The 19505-nt window shown below is 40.6% G+C and overlaps 1 protein-coding gene across 3 annotated transcripts in view; it reads right to left on the reverse strand.

The window, feature by feature from the left end:
* Positions 1-3796: 3796 nt before the first annotated feature.
* The window catches only part of LEKR1 (leucine, glutamate and lysine rich 1), a 214911-nt gene continuing 199202 nt past the window's right edge, over positions 3797-19505 (reverse strand). For all 3 annotated transcript variants that reach the window (XM_061417727.1, XM_061417712.1, XM_061417718.1), the window contains one exon: positions 3797-6730. In XM_061417727.1, the coding sequence (XP_061273711.1) occupies positions 6317-6730 (414 nt within the window). In that variant the 3' untranslated portion in view covers positions 3797-6316. The remainder of the gene's footprint in view (positions 6731-19505) is intronic.

Consider the following 19505-nt stretch of genomic DNA (forward strand, 5'->3'; position numbering starts at 1 on the left):
AATAAAAATGTAGTTCCTATTATTTCACATTTTTCAGAGACGCTGTAATGTTTGTAAATAAAGGGTGTTCCTTTAATTAGAACCAATCTCAGACACTGCACCACTGCTAAGTAACAATGGCTGATATGATTTCAAAGTGCATTTAACAGTGAACAAATTCTTTCCCTTTCTGAATAGAATTTGAGTCAGCTGCTTCCTGTTTATTCCTACTATCAACATCTTTATTCAGAATTTAACATTAACTCTTGTCCAGGCTACTTTACTAATCTACCAACTGGTGTTCCACTTCCAGCCTTTTCACTCTATAATTATTGCAATTCAGTCCTGCCAGAGCAATGTTCCCAAATTTCAACAAAGTGCATGCCACTTCCAGTCAAAATTCTGTGATGAGTTCTTATTCAACACCTCCATGCTTTGGAGTCAATCTACATTTTCCAGTTTCCCATTTCTTCCCTTAACCAAGTATTTTCTACATATCCACAGCTCTGTTTACATATCTCCTCTACCTGGTATACTTTCTTTTATAAAACCCTACTCCATTCTTTAAGACCTATTGTAAATTCCAATTCTTGCCTAAAGTGTTCCCTGATTCGTCCACCAAGAAGTTGAACTCATATAGCACATTCTTCCTTACACCTGCCTCCTTATATTATAACCTCTACATACGGCTCCTCACTGCCCTCTATTATACAATTCTTGGGCTTCTGTAGTACATCTTAATTATCTTTGTAACTTTCATAATGCTTTTTAAATTCTCCGTATCTGTTGAAGAAAAGAGTGAATATATAATATGGCCTAAGTATTCATCTATGGGTCAAGATACTCAGAAACTGCAGCATTAGTCTTATGTAGTGTTTATTTTGGACAAATCACATAATCTCTGTGATCTAGTATTCATATACATATATATGAAGGTAAAGGATTTTTAGTACATTTTTTGCTCACTTGATGGATATAAAGCACTATACTATATGCTAGAGAAGAAAGAGAACTTTCAACTTTCTGGATCATGAAATATTGTCATAGGATTAGTGTGTTTCAGACTGAACTAACGTTCAAAAATTTGCTAAAAATTTCTGTCTGTTAATTCAGAATATATAAAAGTGAATAATTTTTATTTCATATTCTACAGATGTAACACAATTATACTGGCTTCACAGTTTATTATTAAACTCAACAGTGGCCACAGGACTGGAAAAGGTCAGTTCTCATTCCAATCCCAAAGAAGGGCAATGCCAAAGAATGTTCAAACTACTGCACAATTGCACTCATTTCACATGCTAGCGAGGTAATGCTCAAAATCCTCCAAGCTAGGCTTCAACAGTATGTGAACTGAGAACTTCCAGATGTACAAGGTGGATTTAGAAAAGGCAGAGGAACCAGAAATCAAAGGGTTAATATTTTCTAAAGAATAAGTAGAATTTCTTCCTTAAGGTACCACAAGCACTGCCTTAGGAATGCTCCCATTATTGTCTATCATGGTTTGAGATCATTAAAACTGTTATTTTCTTGAAACATGAAAGAAAAAAAATCCATAATTATTATAGGATTTGTGAACTTTGGGCACATACCAAATTGATTTTCTGTGCTCAATAAAAGTCAACATGATGTTTAGGAATTTTCAGCTTCAGAAAATTAGCCCTTTTAGGATACTAGTTTGGTCTACTAGTACACTATTATAATAATTGTAATAACTTTAAAAAATAAAACTTGAGAAAATTTGTTGCTTAATCAAAAGCAATGAGCTATAACTAATATATAATAGTATAAAACTTTAGATTAATAGAAAATTAAAAGATCTTAGTATAACATAATTTTCAATATTAATATCTCCTCCAGTCAACCAGAACATATAACTTTTAAGTAGTTCTAACTATAAATATAGTCATTTAAATCAATAAACTTTAAAAAAATTGCTTGAGAAATCTGTTAACTATAGAAGAATTCTCCCATCGTTGTCTACAATCCTAGTTTAAGGAAAAAAAAAAAAACTATTATAATTTTCTAAGGAATATTTTCTATGATATTCTTTTCTCTAGATACCTATAAATTCTTCCATTGAGGTTATGGAAAATAAATGTTTATAGGGAAATTAAAACTGTTAGACTTAATATCCATTATATGCATTTGAGACCCCTATTTTATCAAAATATTCACTACTTTCTTGATATTCCTGATATTTTTTTCATGCCAGGAGTTAATCAGCGTGAAAATCAAGGAAGATTTGAATGTGTGCTTAAGCCTTAGGTTACATACTCTAATGCTATTCTCCTCTCTAAGTGTCTTTTTCAAAAGATATAAGCACACAACTTGGACTGCTTTAAATGGTCTAGGTTGAAATAAATGTAAATATTGTCTCTATTTATGCATGGAATCACCTCTCTGACACACTTGTGGAATATAATGCAGCCTGACTGCAAGATCATGAGTCTGTTCTCAGAGTGATATTTACCCAGTTACTCACTGGAAAACAACAGTGTTAACAACAAACCAAGAAACCAGGTTTTCATGCATGGTCTTTATATCACTTTATTTATTTATTTATTTTTATATCACTTTAGAAAAGCTTATGGGAGGACTTCCCTAGTGGTCCAGTGGTCAAAAATCTACCCTGCAATGCAGGGGGTGCAGGTTTGATCCCTGTTTGGGGAACTAAGATCCCACAGTCTGCGGAGCAACCAAGCCCAAGTGCTCCAGAGCCTGCACTCAAAGATCTCCCCCTGCTGCAACTAAGACCCAAGCCCCCCTCCCCAAATGTATCTCCATGGGCTTTCTAGTGGCATTAGTGATAAAGAACCCACCTGGCAATGCAGGAGACATAAGAGACTTGGGTTTGAACCCTGGGAAGATTCCCTGAAGGAGGGCATGGCAACCCACTCCACTATTCTCGCCTGGAGAATCCCATGGACAGAGGAGCCTGGCAGGCTGCAGTTCATGGGGTCACAAAGAGCTGAACATGACTGAAGTGACTTAGCATGCATGCACACACACATGGTTCCTGAAGAGAGAGCTGAAGTTGCAAGACTGTGGAAAAGCATGTAAAATATAACAAAGACTGATGTCCAAATATTCTCTTGTGCTTTTTTTTTTCTTTCTTTTTTTAAAATTTACTTTACAATATTGTCTTGGTTTTGCCATACATCAACATGAATTCGCCATGGGTATACACGTGTTCCCCATCCTGAACCCCCTTCCCTCTCTTGTGCTTTTACCAAAAGTTCCACCAGCTTTTGCCATCCACTTTATGTCATAAGTATTTGTAATCTGAACATGCAAACACCAGATCAGAAACACTGAGGTCTGGTGGAGTGCTCTCCAGAGTGTGGCATGAGTACTGCTGGCATCATACAAGAAAATATTCAGATCAGTGGCTCAGTTGTGTCTGACTCTTTGCGACCCCATGAATTGCAGCACGCCAGGCCTCCCTGTCTATCACCAACTCCCAGAGTTCACTCAGACTCACGTCCATTGAGTCAGTGATGCCATCCAGCCATCTCATCCTCTGTCGTCCCCTTCTCCTCCTGCCCAATCCCTCCCAGCATCAGAGTCTTTTCCAATGAGTCAACTCTTCGCATGAGGTGGCCAAAGTACTGTAGTTTCAGCTTCAGCATCATTCCTTCCAAAGAAATCCCAGGGCTGATCTCCTTCAGAATAGACTGGTTGGATCTCCTTGCAGTCCAAGGGACTCTCAAGAGTCTTCTCCAACACCACAGTTCAAAAGCATCAATTCTTCGGCTCTCAGCCTTCTTCACAGTCCAATTCTCACGTCCATACATGACCACAGGGAAAAACAACATTTTGTATTTTACTAGATATACACTTATCTTAAAGTGTATTCCGCTTATTACTTTATAATTATTCGTCCTTGGGTCAAGCTTCCTTTTCATACAAATTTAAGCTTAAAAATTGAGTTCATTAGCTTCTGACAAAAGTCAGATGGAGATTTGGGATTCTCTGGTAAGTGGAAAAATGAGGTGGGAAGCTCAGTCACTAACTAGCTGAATCACCATACCCAAGTCAGACTTTTTTGCGCATCTATTTCTTATTTGTAAAGAGACTGTTGCTCTTTCCCTGCAAGAAGTCATCTGCGGCCCCCTGTACAACCGTGGCTAAGATTAAAGTCCTGAGACCTTGGCAGCAAGGAGAAACTGCTGAAACAACGGAGGACCTCAAGGTGGCACTGTATCAGCTGCGCGTCACTAAAGCGATAGGTGGTGAGGTTTCCAAACTTTCCAAGACCTGAGTGAGTGAGTGAGTGAGTGAGTGAAGTCGCTCAGTCGTGTCCGACTCTTTGCGACCCCGTGGACTGTAGCCTGCCAGGCTCCTCTGTCCATGGGATTCTCCAGGCAAGAATACTGGAGTGGGTTGCCATTTCCTTCTCCAGGGGATCTTCCCAACCCAGGATTGAACCCAGGTTTCCTAGCAAATCCATCGCCCATGTTCTCACTGTTATTAACTAGATTCAGAAAGAGAACCTCAGGAAATTCTCTAAGGGCAAGAAGTATAAATCCCTGGATCTGTGCCATGCACCACCGCTTCAACAAGCAGGAAGAGAATCTGAAGACCAAGAAGCAGCACTGGAAGGAGCAGCCGTACCCACCACAGAAGTACACAGTCAAGGCCTGAGCACACAATCATCAACAAAACATGAATAAACTGGCAAAAATAAAGATTGTTGGGGTGACCTCTAAGATCCTTTCTGGCACACCACCATTAGATGATATGTTCTCTAAGTCACTTCAGTCGTGTCTGACTCTGTGAGACCCCATAGACGGCAGCCTACCAGGCTCTTCTGTCCCTGGGATTCTCCAGGCAAGACCACTGGAGTGGTTGCCATTTCCTTCTCCAATGCATGAAAGTGAAAAGTGAAAGTGAATTCGATCAGTCGTGTCCGACTCTTCGAGATCCCATGGACTGCAGCCCACCAGGCTCCTCCGTCCATGGGATTTTCCAAGCACGAGTACTGGAGTGGGATGCCATTGCCTTCTCTGGAAACAGCCTAGATTAGATCAATCCTTTGAAAGGATTGATTAGAACAATCCTTTGAAAAACTGGAGATAGACTTGATTTGGCTTAGTAACATTTTTTTTTTGCACATGGGAGGGATTCCAGGTATCTTTAGATTCTCTCATCTACATGGTGGCCAAACCGCAGAGAGTTTTATGTGCCATATTTCACATGTTAGTATCATCCTAATCTGAGAGTAAGAAGCTTGGGAATCCATGATGCAGTCAGATGAAAGATTTGAATGAAATCAGTTATAGAAGAAAAATACATGTTTATTACATGGAGAAAAGGATAGACAAACACTAGCATAAGGTAAAGAGTTGCCTTTTACAAACAGGAGGAGTCTAAAGCTTTATGATTATGTAAAATAGTTGGTCTGGTTTCTGGTTTTAATTTTTCACTCTGAAAATAGAAAACATGCTAACAAGATGACCATTTCCAGGGGTAATAAAATTTGAATCACAAATTAGCACTATGTGCCTCTACTAAACTGTCTTGAATTAGTTCTCTACAATAGCTACAGAATGCCAGTTAAACCCAAAACTTGACCTGGAGAACCAGAGAGCATTTAATGGAGAAAATCTCTACCAAGTAAGACTTTCACGGCTAGGCTCCTTGTTATTTAAAATCATCTCCATAGTTTTAGAAATAACCCATCTTTTTCTTGAACAGGAGTTGCTGTCCCTTTGTCTTCCTGAAGATTACCTATCATTACAACTGACCTTGCTTAAAAAGAAATTAGATTAACCAATTAGATTGTGAGGTGAAATGGAGAAAATTTGGTGATGATGAAGTTTGTGAATATTTGAACTAATAAGCAGTTTGAAAATGATCAAATTAAGGACTAAAGTCCTTTCATTTGCTATTTGGAATGCTAATTTCATCTATTTAACCTATTCAACAAACAAATGAACAACCACCAACAAAACCAATATAATCTTTTTTTTTGGTGTAGAAATAGATCTGCTTATAATAGTGCAAAAAAGTAGAAAAGATGCTATGGGTGAAAAATTTTACCTATGATCTCTAAAAGGGCATATTCATAGAGCACATCGAAACACACAATACATAAATACAGAGATTGGGTGTCTGGAATACCAACAACTTCATTATCTGTTGCAGTTTCAAGGGCCTCTTAGAAAATGTGGCTTCACAATTCGTTAGCTTGTCCAATTGTTAAAAATATCTTAAGTATGCATTCTCAATCTGCAGAAATAATTTGAAGTTTGTCATTCTTAATTACAGTGGGGGCTGTGAACTCCGGCAAAGACAGAGACTCTGTGTGGAGCTGCTCCTGACTTCGGCTCCATCACTGCTGACTCAGTCTCCTCCTCAGAATAGCAGCCAGTCTCTGCCTGGTCTCACTGACTGAAGATGATCGACCCCGGGGAGGATGTGGCTGGGGGACTGTGGGCAAACCTGAGCTGCTGACCCTGTTGGGCTGAGAAAAGGCTGGAGAAGTGGTGGGCTTCGACACTCCAGGCAGGCCAGGGATTTTGATTACTTTCTCAGAGTGCAGTCTTGCAAGCCTTCTCTCTCCCTGACCACTCCCAGCTGCAGCAGAGGAGGTTAGGCTGCCCTGGCTGAGGGAGCACGGTGACAGCGGCAACTGTCCATTCAGCTTCCTGAGCTCCAGGAGTTGTTCTCTGGCTTGACTCAAAGCCTCCGTCAGTTCAAAGCGTTCTTCACACTCTCTACGAACTGTTTCCTGAAGAAAAGTGTTCTGAAATGATAAAAAGGAAAGAAAAATCAGCCATAGCTTTTAATAGTGTACATATGGACAGTTACTGGCAATGTAAATTGATAACTGAACTGGAAATCAGAGGTCTGTGTTCTCTGACAGGGACAAATGAGTCAAAAATGCAAATGGTTTGTGAAGATGGAAAGAACTTTAAGAGAATATTTGGTTCAACCCTTGCAGTTTGCAGAAGAGGAATCAAGAGTCAGGGTCACTCAGATGTTAGTGGTGCTGGAATCCAGAATGCCTACTTCAGTAGGGTTTCAACTCCTTTGTGCCTGAGACAGTCTGTCCTGCACATGTGATGTCTAATAAATATCTGTAGTGTCATTATGTTATTTTATAATGAAGGGAAACTGCAGTACATAAGACAGATAAAAATTGCTTGAATTAGAAAATTGAGAGAATAAAATACATCAGCTGTAGCATTTAGATAATAAAATCAGTGATTTTATGTGATGCTTTCTCAGAACTTAAATATACTGATGATTTGCTCTTTTGTGAGATATATATCAAAATGAAGAACAAAATCTGCTTTGAACTTCATTCAGCAATCACATATCAAGTTACTAGAAGCTATAGTGGATGTAGTTCCTGCTCTCAAGAAGTTTGCACCATTGTAAGTTTGAGTAGAGCTGCTTCTTACATCCCCAACAGAGGTTGGAGCCAAGGGTAGAAGCAATGGGGGTTAAAGAGACAGAAGAATTTTTTCGTAGCCAGAGCTGTCTAAGGATACTCTGAAGGGTTGAATCTCACTTGACTGGGAAGTACTGGAGCAAATTTAAGCTTCAAATATGTGACTAGACTAGAGATCATTACAACTTCTTCAAACAGTGAGACTCTGCATTTCTAGTTGAAGAATGATAGCCATCTTTCATCTATGGAATTCATCAAAATTACTTCAAGCTCCGTGGTAAAAATTGGGTCTTGGATCTCCCTAATGTCTTGACATTCATGTCTGCAGGATGTCAGAAAAGAGATTGAAAAGTAAATAACTAAAAATGGTATCCAGGAACTTCTCTGCTGGTCCAGTGGTTAAGAATCTGCCTTGCAATGTAGGGGATGCAGGTTCCATCCCCGGTCAGGGAATGAAGATCGCACATGCTGTAAAGCAACTGAGCCTACAGGCAGCAACTACCGCGCCTGCACACTCTGGTGCCCACAGGCCAAAACTAGAGTCAGTGTGCCATAAGAAACAAATAAATATTTTTAAAAAAGAAAGAAAATGATATCCAAATAAGTAACTACAGTTGAAGTGATCATGCTACAGGATTCTTCAGCTGAAAATGACTTTCTACCTGGTTAGCTTGTTTGTAAAAAACAGCCAAGGCATTCCCAAGGCTGACGCTCGGTGGAAAGCGTCCTCCTAAGTGCTTACTGACTAATCTGCTGTCAGTAGAACTAAAAACAAAGCATCAGGGAAAGTAGCATCTTCCTGTATTTGAGCTCCTTGTGATTACAGTCAGAACTCCATTTGATTCCAAATTTGGTAATCAAAACTGAGGAATATGGAGCAATTCCAGATTAACAGTTGCACACTAATATTCTATCAAATCAGTGGCATGTCTGGGTCAAACAAACTCTCATCATTTACATATATTAGCAGTAGACATACATGATCCACATATTCACATATTGTTTTTTAAATAATAGGGGTTAATTACTCAATTCCAGTTAATTTTTTTTTTTTTTTTTTTTTTTTAGGGACAGGAGACCAAGGATGGTGTTTGTGGCTTTATCATCTAGTTCTCATTAACTCTGCCTGAAATACTTGTTGAAAAGGCAGGAGAAGGAGGGCTAGACAAGAGGTTAATAAAGTGCCTTGTTAGGTGTCTTCTCATTTCCTGCTCCCAACAATTATATTTGACCAAGAAAGACACTGAAGCCCATACTTGCTTTGTAATTTGCTGAGAGTAACCAGCTTGGAAATGGTGGGGCCCCTGTTTGCCGCTAGAGCCAGCTCCAAGCTGCTTATGCCTAAATTAAGTGTCTAATTAATTATATCAAGCAGGCAGGGGCCATTTTGTTCCAGAACAATGAAGCAATAAAAAACAGTAAGACATCGCATCTGGTTTTGTCCAACTTTTCTAAATTTAAACTTTCTTTTAAAAGGAAAAAGCATCTATGCATTTTGTTCTTTGTCTACTAGTAGTGTGAGCAGGCAAAATGTATTGAAGTGGTTAGATTTATGAGGCCTTAAATAAATTAGCATAGAAATTTCCTCAAATAAGAAAGCTATGGGAAAGAGTTAATTTTATTTAAATATATATAAAAGAAATTATAGAAGTTAACAATGTGGTCAATAAATGGGTGACGTGAATAAAAGGTGCACAAATATGGACGGATAAAGTGATGGACGATATGACAACACGGGCTCTCATTAAAAGGAAAAGAAAACTCAATCCATTTACAAAATTAAATTCAAGTCTCAAAGGAAAGGAGTAGTACTCTGTGGAAAACATCTTAAAAGGAAGTTACTCAAAAGCCATTTCAGGCAAGTGACACTCCATTGAAGGAGAAAACGAAAAGGTGGAGTGAACCCAAAGATGTCCTGGTAACAAGTACAGTGGGAGAAAAGTACCTGCCAACTCCAGACTGAATTTTGGAAGCGCTGGGCCCACTGCTCTGGAACTCATACTTCTTCAAGGCTATTTGCTTCCAGAACAAAGGACAAATTCTCTTTATTATTCCCCAAATTGGGAGAACCTCTAAACTGAGAATAGGATCCAAAGATAGGTCTTCTATTTTGTCTTTGTTGTAAACACTAAGAAATCTCAGATGAATCTCACATACCTGTATCTCCTCTGACACTTAATATTACCACCTTCTTTAACATTTGGATTATAACTCAATTTTGTAGTTCAGGTGTTAGAATTTATTCAATTGTGAAATAAATAAATGAAATAGAACACATCGAGTTTTGGGGATTGCTGTTTCAGAGTTGGAGTGTATGTGACAGGGCATGACAGGAGCACACGTGGATGTGGCCAGAGTCAGTGAGACACTTTAGTGGAAAGTTCCGTATGTGAAAAAGAATCATTACTTGTGGGTAGATGGGATTGCTGATGTTTTTGTCAGGTTAGGTTGTTTTAGAATTTTAATATGTATTTTCATTGAACAACATGGGAAAATATCTAAGATGGAACATGTTCAGTAAGACTGAAAGTCATGGGCAAATACGAGAATAATCAGTGAAGCTACAGCATTCTAAAAGTTTTAGGTAAAAGCATCTTTGGCCATATTTTAATATGGCAAAATAGTGTTATCACTGGATTGCAACTAAACTGTAAGTCAAAATGGAAAAGAAGGCATGAGTCAGATGAAGAGAGGCAGTGGGTTTTCCAGGCAGAGTGGGCAGTGATGCAAATGCCCGGCAGTGAGAGAGGGAGAGTCACATCTTGGAAGATACATGGCTTAGTATGACTCCAGGTCAGAGTGCAGAGAACTGGAGAGACCAGGGCTGAGGCAGGGAGAGCAAGCAGGATCAGATCAAGGATGACTTTGACACCCTGCTAATAGTAGAGTTTTAACTCAATTCTGAGGGCCATATGCAGTCCTGAAAGATTTATTTAAGCAGGGGCTGGCATGGTCAAATTTACAATAAAGGAAGATCCCTTTGCCAGTTCTGTAGAAAGTAGCCCTGAGTGGGGAGGGATGGGAAGAAGGAAGGATAGGAGGTCAATTTTCATGCAGCAGGTTCATATCCCAAGTTCCCCTTGGTTGGGGTGGTCTAGGAGAAGGGGAGCTAGCATTCCTGAGTCCTTAACCCATGCCAATTGGGTGAGAACATTATCTATAGATATGCCTACAACATTTTCAGATGATGGCCACTTTGAACAGACTTAAAATATGGCACTCCTACTGGGAAAATAAATGTCAAAATGAAAATATAAATTAGCTCACCATCTGTATGAAATTTCTAGTATTAAAAAAAATGGTCAATTTCCCCCACTCTTTGTAATATAAGAATGGTTTATTTTTATGTTTGTTTTCTTTTTTATCCTTAGAGACAGCTGGATTGCTTTCAATTCCAAACACAGTGGAAGAAGCAAGACAAGGCTTTGCTGGATTACTTGATCATTCTGAAGGTGAGAATTCCATTTGTGATGGCAATCCGCTGTATTTGGCATAATTTTGGGGGAACATGCCAGGAAAGCAAGTTCTCAGTGAAGAAGCAGCACAGACGGGTATCTTTGTCCATGCTTTATACCCAGTGAGGTCTGAACCAGTCATGCAGTGATCAGATTACAATTTCCGCCAACCCAAACTAGATCTCTCCCAGGGTGAGTAGGTGGCTGGCCAACTGGGTGGGGAGCTGAGGTGAAAGGAGACTCTGTGGAAAAGGTGTGGAAACCAGAAAGATGAGTGGGTGTTAGCAAAGGATGTGCCCAACCTTCCATTTAAGACTTCTGTTCAGCTAATCTGATCAGCCAAAACACTGCAGGAAAACAGTGGAAATGGCCTTTTGGTAAGGCAGGGAGGAGAATCTGAATAAATTCCCAGGAAAGAAGCAAAATGGATGTTAGGCGGGTTGTTCTTAAAATTGTTTTCTATGCTTGCAAACATAATGGACACTGTGAAATAACCATGGCAGACATACTAAAACAGAAGAAGAGATGGAGGGCAATAGTCCCTTGAACTGATAGCCTTCAAGAGCAGATTTTAGAATGGAGAGGAAGAGGCCATGAAGACATAGTGTTCAGGATTTACTTTCTAAGTCAGTAAGCTAATTTTAGTTGAGACTTAATTAACATTAATTAGATACAACAAAAACAGTTTCTCCATATTTTTCTCATTCTGTCAAATTTTTGGCATCCATACTCCATACCAGGGCTGACTCTCCAACACGTGAAAGACAGTTTTGCCTGGATCTCCCTCTCCATGACTGGAGACCCTTGGTCTGAGCCCCCTACCCCTCAGAATAGCCCCTCTCCACCCACCACCCCATCTGCCCCTGTTCCCTGTGAAGCTGGAAGGCAGAGAGCCTCCATTTACTAACCCTTTACTCTTTGGAAGACACTCCAGTGTTCTCTTTATTAGGTTCAAATTGAGTAGTTCTCAAAAATGAGAACTACTCACTTTTTAATTGACTCTCTTTGGTTTCTCATAAATGGAATTACCAGAGAAATGTGTGCCATTTTTCTCTACATCAAATAAATATACAAACAAATGCATATCCTAACACTAGGCATATTCTTCTTGCAGAAAAGCTATTTATGTTTTCAAATGTATGTATTCCTAAAATTTAATCTTAGAGTTTACATAAATCCATCCTTACCAGATGTGTTAGTAACATTTCCTAAATAAATAGGCCTTCTTTTTTAAAAAATAGGCTTCACATTTGGAGCATCCCTGGTGGCTTAGATGGTAAAGAATCTGCCTGCAATGCAGGAGACTTAGATTTGATCCCTGGGTTGGGAAGATCTCCTGGAGGAGGGCATGGTAACCCATACCAGTATTCTTGCTTGGAGAATTTCATGGACAGAGGAGCCTGGCAGGCTACAGTCCATGGGATCTCAAAAGAGTAGGACATGACTGAGCGACTTTCACTCTCACTTTCACTTTACATTTGGAAAATATTGACAACACCAAAAATTTTAAAACTCATCCAGGGGCTTCCCTGGTGGCTCTGTGGTAAAAAAAAAAAAAAAAAAAAAAAACCCACCTACCAATGCAGGAGACCTGGGTTCGATCCCTGGGTTAGGAAGATTCCCTGGAGAAGGAAATGGCAACCTAGTCCAGTATTCTTGTCTGGGAAATCCCATGGACAGAGGATCCCGGTGGGCTACAGTCCATGGGGTCTCAAAAGAGTCAGACATGACTTAGCAACTAAACAACAGCAACAACAAATGGAAGAGGCTACCCTAGATCTCCAGGAGTATATGCATTTTATTAACTTTCAACAATTCAAAACTGAATTTCAAAACGTATCTGAAATCAAAATTCTTGTACAGGAGATTGTGAGTCTAAGTTGCAGGCTCCCTTCTTTAACTTCCATTCCTTAGAGTCCTTGCCAGACTCTTCCTGTTTCCCTCCCACCTCACTAGATGTTCCCTCTCCATCACCTTTGCCCTAGTCTCCTCTTCCTCCCAGCCTCTCAGAGTTGGCACATTCTCAACCCTCCTCTATTGTCCCATGCCCTGGGTGACCTCATTTAGTTCCAAGGCTTAGGATGTGTGGATGTCTTTGAAATCAGTATCTCTCCTCAGTGTTCCCCGAACATATTGTCCATTCAACACCTCCATTTGGATATCTAACAGAAATGTTAAGGTTCAGTTCAGTTCAGTTCAGTCGCTCAGTCGTGTCCAACTCTTTGTGTCCCAGCATCAGAGTCTTCCAATGAGTCAACTCTTCTCATGAGGTGGCCAAAGTACTGGAGTTTCAGCTTCAGCATCAGTCCTTCCAAAGAAATCCCAGGGCTGATCTCCTTCAGAATGGACTTGTTGAATCTCCTTGCAGTCTAAGGGACTCTCAAGAGTCTTCTTCAACACCACATTTCAAAAGCATCAATTCTTCGGCGCTCAGCTTTTTTCACAGTCCAACTCTCACATCCACACATGACCACTGGAAAAACCATAGCCTTGACTAGATGGACCTTTGTTGGCAAAGTAATGTCTCTGCTTTTCAATAGGCTATCTAGGTTGGTCATAACTTTTCTTCCAGGGAGTAAGCGTCTTTTAATTTCAAGGCTGCAATCACCATCTGCAGTGATTTTGGAGCCCCAAAAATAAAGTCTGACACTATTTCCGAGAGGAGCTACCCCACGTCCGAGGCCAGGGGCCGTGGCCTGGAGGAGCAACCCCACCTCCAAGGAGCAGTGGCTGTGAGGGCGCAGGAGGGCCTAGAGGAGCTATTCCACATTCAAAGTCAGAAGGGGCGGTGGTGAGGAGATACCCCTCATCCAAGGTAAGGAGCAGGGGCTGCACTTTGCTGGAGCAGCCATAAAGAGATATCCCATGTCCAAGATAAGAGAAACCCAAGTAAGACGGTAGGTGTTGCAAGACGGCATTAGAGGGCAGACACACTGAGACCATATTCACAGAAAACTAGTCAATCTAATCACACTAGGACTACAGCCTTGTCTAACTCAATGAAACTAAGCCATGCCCGTGGGGCTACCAAAGATGGGAGGGTCATGGTGGAGAGGTCTGACAGAATGTGGTCCACTGGAGAAGGGAACGGCAAACCACTTCAGTATTCTTGTCTTGAGAACCCCATGAACAGTATGAGCAGTATGTTAAGATTCAGTTCAGTTCAGTTCAGTTCAGTCGCTCAGTTGTGTCTGACTCTTTGCGACCCCATGAATTGCAGCACACCAGGCCTCCCTGTCCATCATCATCTCCCGGAGTTGACTCAAACTCAAGTCCATCGAGTTGGTGATGCCAACCAGCCATCTTATCTTCTGTCGTCCCCTTCTCTTTCTGCCCCCAATCCCTCCCAGCATCAGAGTCTTTTCCAATGAGTCAACTCTTTGCATGAGGTGGCCAAAGTACTGGAGTTTCAGCTTTAGCATCATTCCTTCCAGAGAACACCCAGGACCAATCTCCTTTAGAATGGACTGGTTGGATCTCCTTGCAGTCCAAGGGACTCTCAAGAGTCTTCTCCAACACCACAGTTCAAAAGCATCAATTCTTCGATGCTCAGCCTTCTTGATAGTCCAACTCTCACATCCATACATGACCACTGGAAAAACCGTAGCCTTGACTAGATGGACCTTTGTTGGCAGAGTAATGTCTCTGCTTTTGAATATGCTGTCTAGGTTGGTCACAGCTTTCCTTCCAAGGAGCAAGCATCTTTTAATTTCATGGCTGCAAGCACCATCTGCAGCGACTTTGGAGCCCAGAAAAATAATGTCAGCCACTGTTCCCACTGTTTCCCCATCTATTTGCCATGAAGTGATGTGACCAGATGCCATGATCTTAGTGTTCTGAATGTTGAGCTTTAAGCCAACTTTTTCACTCTCCTCTTTCACTTTCATCAAGAGGCTTTTTATTTCTTCTTCACTTTCTGCCATAAGGGTGGTGTCATCTGCATATCTGAGGTTATTGATATTTCTCCCAAATCAAATTCTTGATATTCCTCCCAATTGTATTCCTTAACTAGTGTTTTCCACCTTAGTAATGGCACTTTCATTCACTCAGTTGTTGAGACACCAAACTTTGGCGTTATCTTTGACCCCTCTTACCATTCTTCATCATCCCACCCATCAGCAACTTCTGTTACCTCCACCTAGGAAATTTATACCAAATGTATTCCAAATCTGGCCAATTGTCACCTCCTTTATGATGATGACCGAGAATGCTTTTCTAGACCTTTTCAAGGACCTTGTAATAGGTCTTTCTGCTTTCATTTTGCCCTGCCCTCTTCAACCTATTTTCCACACAGTAGTCAGAGTGATTCTCTAAAAATAAGTCATATCATGTCACTCCCTTGTTCAACATTGCCAGGTAGCTTTTCACCACACTTAGAAAACAATCCAAAGTCTTTTAAAATAATTATTTATTTTTGGTTGTACTGGTTCTTCACTGATGTGCATGGGCTCTCTCTAGTTGTAGTGAGCAAGGGCTACTCTCTAGTTGTGGAGCGAGGGCCTCTCATTGTGGTGGCTCCTCTTGTTGTGGAGCACAGGCTCTAGGGTGCCTGGGTTTTAATAGCTGTGCACACAGACTCAGTAGTTGTGGCTCCTGGGCTTAGTTGCTCCATAGTATGTGGAATCTTACTGGATCATGGATTGAACCTGTGTCCTCTGCAATGGCAGGTGGGTTCTTATCCACTTTGCCACCAGGGAAGTCCAACAATCCAATGTCTTCATTGTTTTTCAATTGCTAAATCTTGTCCGACTCTTTGCAACTCCATGGACTGCAGCATATCAGGCTCCTCTGTCTTCCACTGTCTCCTGGAGTTTGCTCAAATTCATGTCCATTGAGTTGGTGATGCTATCTAACCATCTCATCCTCTGTCACCCCCTTCTCCTTTTGCCTTCAGTCTTTCCCAGTGTCTTTTCCAGTGAGTCGGCTCTTCGCATTGGGTGGCCAAAGTATTGGAGCTTTGGTTTCAACATCAGTCTCTCCAGTGAATATTCAGAGTTGATTTCCTTTAGGATTTACCGGTTTGATCTCCTTGCAGTCCAAGGGACTCTCAGAAGAGAGGCCAAAGTTGGAAGGTGTGCAAAGTCTTTAATGCCTTCAAAGACTCCACATGAATCGGCCCCTCCAACTTTGCTCCCTACCATGCCCTCCTTGCTCACTATGCTCCAGCAATGCTTGCTGACTTCCTTGTGGTTTCTCAAAGGTTCCCAGGGTGCTTCTTACCACAGGGCCTTTGCACTTCCTATTCACTCTATCTGGAATGCTCTTTTTCTTACTTCAGGTCTGCTTGAATATTATCTTCTCAGAGAGACCTCTGACCATCCCTTTGAATATAACACCTCATATATATGTATGTGTGTGTGTATATATATATTCTGCTGCTGCTGCTGCTGCTGCTGCTAAGTCGCTTCAGTCGTGTCCAACTCTGTGCGACCCCATAGATGGCAGCCCACTAGGCTCCTCTGTCTGTCCCTGGGATTCGCCAGGCAAGAACACTGGAGTGGGTTGCCACTTCCTTCTCCAATGCATGAAAGTGAAAAGTGAAAGTGAAGTCGCTCAGTCATGCCCGACTCTTAGCGACCCCATGGACTGCAGCCTACCAGGCTCCTCCGTCCATGGGATTTTCCAGGCAAGAGTACTGGAGTGGGGTGCCATTGCCTTCTCCGATATATATATTCTACTTCAGTAGAAAAAAATTAAAAAACAAAAACAACCAGCTGTATTAGGCTGGATGTAGATTCTGTGGGTTCACTGAAGAGTATTCCTTTTGTTTGGACTTGAAGAATAAACAGAAATGTTTCAGGTACCTGTTACTGAAATTTAAGCTAGAATCTGCTTTGTTTTTACTTTAAAAATTTCTCTAATCTTAAAAAATATCTCATTAAGGTTCATATTCTGTTGTTTATTTGCTGTACTTACAACTTTCCTGTTTCTTCTTCTCTAACTTTGTCCTTTATCCTTTCCTCTGCTTCCCTCTCTGTCAGGTCCTCTATATCATTTACTCTTATCCATTATTTTAAATTATTTTTAAAAATTAGTTTATTACACATAGTTAAAGATTAAAATAATACTATAACTTTATAATGAAATAAAGCACTTACTTCTTCACACTTTCAGGTTCTGCCTCCCAGGAACAATCATTTTCAGGTTTTTAAGCTGTTTCTAATGATATTTATATCCATAGTCCTAAATAATGTTATTATACAGCTACCTCATGGTTTTCAATTTTGAAGTCATTATCTACTGATTTCATTGAATCAAAGATGAGGATTTAGCTTCCTTACAGTTGTTTCACCTTCCATTAGAAGATGTTTCTGCTCCCCTAGGAGAGGCTCCTATCATAATTTTATTGAAAAACCTTCCCAATTTCTACCACAATTTTTAGTCAAATCTATATTCCACCTTATATGATTATAGTATATAAGTATATGTACACCTCAGCCATGCAGTGTACTATGATTACACTTCCTTTCTTTCACAGTTCCCTTCTGGAGTTTATTATTATCCCATTTTTATCTGCTTAGTTTTCTAGGTGTTGATAACCAATTTTTCACCAAACCTACTTACAGAAGTGTAAATATCCTCTCAACACATTTAAGCACTCCATGTAATCTATCCATTCTCTTTTTTTTCCTCAGAGACATACTTCTAAAAATCTGCCATTCTTTTATTGAACTCAGTCTGGTTTTCTCCAAGTCTGTTACACTGCTGTCATCCTTGGATTTTTTTCCCACCATCGTCCTGGACCTGGGGATTCCCACTACCTCTCTCCTGTGTGGAAATGCTCATTTCCTGATTCCTGTGTCTTCTCCTTTCTTAGTTTACTCCCTCATTGTGGAGCTTCCTGAGAAAGGCTGCAAGGGAAGTACCAGGAGGGGCGACCTCCTCCAAGGTAAGGAGCAGCAGCTGCGCTTTGCTGGAGCAGCCATGAAGAGACACGCCAGGTCCAAGGTAAGAGAAACCCAAGTAAGATGGTAGGTGTTGCGGGAGGGCATCAGAGGGCAGACACACTGAAACCATAATCACAGAAAACTAGCCAATCTGATCACACAGACCACGGCCTTGTCTAACTCAATGAAACTAAGCCATGCCATGTGGGGCCACCCAAGACAGATGGGTCATGGCGGAGAGGTCTGACAGAATGTGGTCCACTGGAGAAGGGAATGGCAAACCACTTCAGTATTCTTGCCTTGAGAACCCCATAAACAGTATGAAAAGGTAAAATGATAGGATACTGAAAGAGGAACTCCCCAGGTCAGTAGGTGCCCAATATGCTACTGGAGATCAGTGGAGAAGTAACTCTAGAAAGAATGAAGGGATGGAGCCAAAGAAAAAAACAATACCCAGTTGTGGATGTGACTGGTGATAGAAGCAAGGTCCGATGCTGTAAAGAGCAATATTGCAGAGGAACCTGGAATGTTAGGTCCATGAATCAAGGCAAATTGGAAGTGGTCAAACAGGAGATGGCAAGAGTGAATGTTGACATTCTAGGAATCAGCGAACTAAAATGGACTGGAATGGGTGAATTTAACTCAGATGACCATTATATCTACTACTGTGGGCAGGAATCCCTTAGAAGAAATGGAGTAGCCATCATGGTCAACAGAAGATCTTGTTCGTTTCCAAGGCAAACCATTCAATATCATGGTGATTCGAGCCTATGACCCAACCAGTAATGCTGAAGAAGCTGAAGTTGAACGGTTCTATGAAGACCTACAAGACCTTTTAGAACTAATACCCAAAAAGATGTCCTTTTCATTATAGGGGACTGAAATGCAAAAGTAGGAAGTCAAGAAACACCTGGAGTAACAGGCAAATTTGACCTTGGAATATGGAATGAAGCAGGGCAAAGACTAATAGAGTTTCACCAAGAGAATGCACTGGTCATAGCAAACATCCTCTTCCAACAACACAAGAGAAGACTCTACACATGGACATCACCAGATGGTCAACACCGAAATCAGATTGATTATATTCTTTGCAGCCAAAGATGGAGAAGCTCTATATAGTCAGCAAAAACAAGACCGGGAGCTGACTGTGGTTCAGATTATGAACTCCTTATTGCCAAATTCAGACTTAAATTGAAGAAAGTAGGGAACACTACTAGACCATTCAGGTATGACCTAAATGAAATCCCTTATGATTTATACAGTGGAAGTGAAAAATAGATTTAAGGGACTAGATCTGATAGAGTGCCTGATGAACTATGGATGGAGGTTTGTGACATTGTATAGGAGACAGGGATCAAGACCATCCCCATGGAAAAGAAATGCAAAAAAGCAAAATGGCTGTCTGAGGAGGCCTTACAAATAGCTGTGAAAAGAAGAAAAGTGAAAAGCAAAGGAGAAAAGGAAAGATAAGCATCAGAATGCAGAGTTCCAAAGAATAGCAAGGAGAGATAAGAAAGCCTCCCTCACATTTCATGGATATATCTTCTCTTTTGTCTCTAAGGATATGAATTATGCTCTTTTTTGACACTTTTTCTTCCCACATTGTTCTTTTTTTGCTTATTTGTTTGATCCTGATTCTGTCTTTCATATTAGAAGTATTCCTCAAATGCTTGGTTATTCTTGGTTTTTGTGTTTAAAAATGAGTCTTCAAAATGTTACTGGAAACTCTGTGTGCCTACTAGGTAAGGGCTTGTTTACTGGTATATGTTTCATTGGACATGC

The sequence above is a fragment of the Bos javanicus genome, chromosome 1, assembly GCF_032452875.1.
Source record: "Bos javanicus breed banteng chromosome 1, ARS-OSU_banteng_1.0, whole genome shotgun sequence".
NCBI classification, from domain to species: domain Eukaryota; kingdom Metazoa; phylum Chordata; class Mammalia; order Artiodactyla; family Bovidae; genus Bos; species Bos javanicus.